Source organism: Bison bison, unplaced genomic scaffold (assembly GCF_000754665.1).
Source record: "Bison bison bison isolate TAMUID 2011002044 unplaced genomic scaffold, Bison_UMD1.0 scf7180017864506, whole genome shotgun sequence".
NCBI classification, from domain to species: domain Eukaryota; kingdom Metazoa; phylum Chordata; class Mammalia; order Artiodactyla; family Bovidae; genus Bison; species Bison bison.
In genome coordinates this window covers 2,641,094-2,644,116 of record NW_011495063.1, presented here as the reverse complement: position 1 = coordinate 2,644,116, position 3,023 = coordinate 2,641,094, and the positions used below count along the sequence as shown (strand labels likewise).

Below are 3,023 nucleotides of genomic sequence, written 5' to 3'. Positions count from 1 at the left end.
AAGTAACAGTTAGAACTGGACATGGAACGACAGACTGGTTCCAAATAGGGAAAGGAGTATGTCAAGGCTGTATATTGTCACCCTGTTTATTTAACTTATATGCAGAGTACATCATGAGAAACACTGGCCTGGAGGAAGCACAAGCTGGAATCAAGATTGCCGGGAAAAATATCAATAACCTCAGACATGCAGATGACACCACCCTTATGGAAGAAAGCAAAGAGGAACCAAAGAGCCTCTTGATGAAAGAGGAGAGTGAAAAAGTTGGCTTGAGGCTCAACATGCAGAAAACTAAGATCATGGCATCCAGTCCCATCACTTCATGGCAAATAGATGGGAAAACAGTGGAAACAGTGGCAGACTTTATTTTTGGGGGCTCCAAAATCACTGCAAATGGTGACTGAAGCCATGAAATTAAAAGACGCTTGCTCCTTGGAAGAAAAGTTATGACCAACCTAGACAGCATATTAAAAAGCAGAGACATTACTTTGCCAACAAAGGTCCGTCTAGTCAAAGCTATGGTTTTTCCAGTAGTCATGTATGGATGTGAAAGTTGGACTATAAAGAAAACTGAGTGCCAAACAATTGATGCTTTTGAACTGTGGTGTTAGAGAAGACTCTTGAGGGTCCCTTGGACTGCAAGGAGATCCAACCAGTCCATTCTAAAGGAGATCAGCCCTGAATATTCATTGGAAGGACTGATGCTGAAGCTCCAATACTTTGGCCACCTGATGGGAAGAACTGACTCATTGGAAAAGACCCTGATGCTGGGAAAGATTGAAGGCAGGAGGAGAAGGGGATGACAGAGGATGAGATGGTTGGATGGCATCACCAACTCGATGGACATGAGTTTGAGTGAACTCTGGGAGTTGGCAATGGACAGGGAGGCCTGGTGTGCTAGTCCATGGGGTCGCAGGGAGTCGGACGTGACTAAGCGACTGTACTGAATTGAAATAGACTGTAGCCCGCCAGGGTACTGTCCATGGGATTTCCCAGGTGCCATTTCCTCCAGTGGATCTTCCCAACCCAAGGATCAAACCTGTCTCTTATGTCTCCTGCATTGCAGGTGGATTCTTTACCATCTGAGCCACAGAGGTTTCATTCCTGCCTTCCTAACAAGTGCAGCATTTGCGGTCCTGGAGGAAGTAGCTGCTGGAGGAGGAGCCAGATGAAGGCCTTTTTCCTCCGACCGTAGGTGGGGGTGTCTGTACAGAAGGAAGGGTGAGTGGATACTGGACACTGAAGGAGGCAGCCTCATAGGGTTAACACAGATACTGGGTTCAGCTTGCCCCATCCCTGCCCCCTGCCCCTGGCAACTTCCTTCCTGTGTTTCAGCGAGAGTTTGTTGCATTCATTCCGCGTTCAGGTGCCTCTTCCTCTTCTGCTCACTTGATAAGTCCTGGCGCTTACCTACCCTCTACTCAGGGGTTCCACTGGCCACCCCGCCACCCCCGGCCCCCGGCAGCACAACTGCCCTCTCCTCCCTCCCTCTCCCAACGGATGATCTGGGAGGGCCACCGACTAGGGTGCTGTTTCAAAAGCGACTGCCATTAGGTGAAAAGACGAAGGGACAGAGGACTGCTAAAAGGAAAGAGTTAATCACATTTATTGATCAATAAGGAGGATAAACAGAAAAGTCAACAGACCTAGGCCAAGCTGCCCCAGGTTGCTTCTGGTCTGGGCTCTGCTGAGAGAGGCAGAGGCAGTCTCTCTGGTTTGGTACCAGGAAGGAGCCAGTCCTGGGTCCTGATGCTCAGGGCCCCTGAGGTGTTCTGTCCTGCTGGGCTACTGGTGGGAGGCATCAACCTGGGCCGTGATCAGTCCTGGGGTCCCGCCCCATCGTTCTCCATTAGCATGGGCCTGGGCCCATATGGGGCAGGGCGCCCTGGAAGAGAGGCGGGTGGAGGAGACCCTGGCTTGGTGCTGGGGAGGCCCAAGCTGTGAGGAGGTATGAGCATGGCCAGGATCAGAGCCCAGGGTGACACAGTGGGTGGTGGGCCTGTGAGGCACTCCCGAGCTCAGAGGATACAGTGTTCCTGGGCCTTCTCTCCAAAGTAAAAGCGGCTGAAGAGGAAAGGGCTCAGGTTGATGGTCTGGAAGTGGCCCTCCAGCACCATCTCGGCCACAGCCCGCCCCACGGCGGGGGCCTGCTGGAGCCCATGGCCACTGAAGCCCGTCGCAAAGTACATGTTGATGACAAGGGGGTGGGGGCCCACCACGCCGTTCTGGTCAAAGGTGTTGTAGTCATAATAGCCAGCCCAGGCACTCCGGACCTGCGGGAGCACGAGATATGGGGCTCCTGGGAGGGCTGCCCATGCACCCTACCTCATTCCCAGTACCCTCTACCACCTCTGAGCAGGCCCACGGAATAGTCCTCAGCCATTGTGAAGTGGAGGCCCCTGTTGTGTGGGGTGGGTGGCAGGCTCTGGGAGCAGGCCCAGAGGCTCCAGGGTCATCTGTCTCAGTCCAGTTACCTTTAGAGTCTCAAAGGCTGGTACCCTCTGGGCCAAACGGGGCCACACCTTCTCCTGGAAGAAGTCGTAGTCCACTTCCAGGTTTCCTGGGTCTGGTTCCTCCTCCTGGTAGGGAGAGGTGGGGACAGGGCTGACGTTGTCCAGGACAAGGGCAGATCCAGACGTCACCGACCTCTTTAGTTGGTCCCCTTGGTGGGCAGGGGCTGGGGGGGAAGAGACCCCAGTTCAAAGCCAGAGGGGACTGTGACATCAGTTCCCGCGTGGGGCCCTCCAAGGAAGCCTGACTCCTGAGTGACACCCGCTCTCCGTCTCTTCGCCAGCACCCTGACCGCACGGAGCTTACCTCTGTGGGGCTACAGCTGCCCAGGTAGTTGTTGCCTAATCCTTCCCGGCGGAAATAGGCTCCACTGGAGTCTGCGACGAGCGGTGCCTCCAGGCCTGGTCCCTGGGGGCAGTGCCACAGGTACACATACCTGCCGTGACCAGCAGCGTGAGAAGTGGCGAGAACAGTGACCCCCCACCCCGACCCTCGTGTAACCACCCCCTGAA

General features: G+C 54.7%; 1 protein-coding gene and 1 long non-coding RNA gene across 2 annotated transcripts in view; one reads left to right on the top strand and one right to left on the bottom strand.

Annotated features, from left to right (window-relative positions):
- Nucleotides 1-2,876, top strand: part of LOC104980706 — a 6,688-nt gene extending 3,812 nt beyond the window's left edge. Inside the window, exons 2-3 of the long non-coding RNA XR_824299.1 lie at nt 1,067-1,221; nt 2,795-2,876. This is a non-coding gene — a long non-coding RNA (uncharacterized LOC104980706). The remainder of the gene's footprint in view (nt 1-1,066; nt 1,222-2,794) is intronic.
- Nucleotides 1,580-3,023, bottom strand: part of FOXRED1 (FAD-dependent oxidoreductase domain containing 1) — a 7,754-nt gene continuing 6,310 nt past the window's right edge. The window contains exons 9-11 of the mRNA XM_010829487.1: nt 2,818-2,957; nt 2,475-2,579; nt 1,580-2,273 (exon numbers count right to left, since the gene is read on the bottom strand). Of these exons, the coding sequence (XP_010827789.1) occupies nt 2,019-2,273; nt 2,475-2,579; nt 2,818-2,957 (500 nt within the window). The 3' untranslated portion in view covers nt 1,580-2,018. The remainder of the gene's footprint in view (nt 2,274-2,474; nt 2,580-2,817; nt 2,958-3,023) is intronic.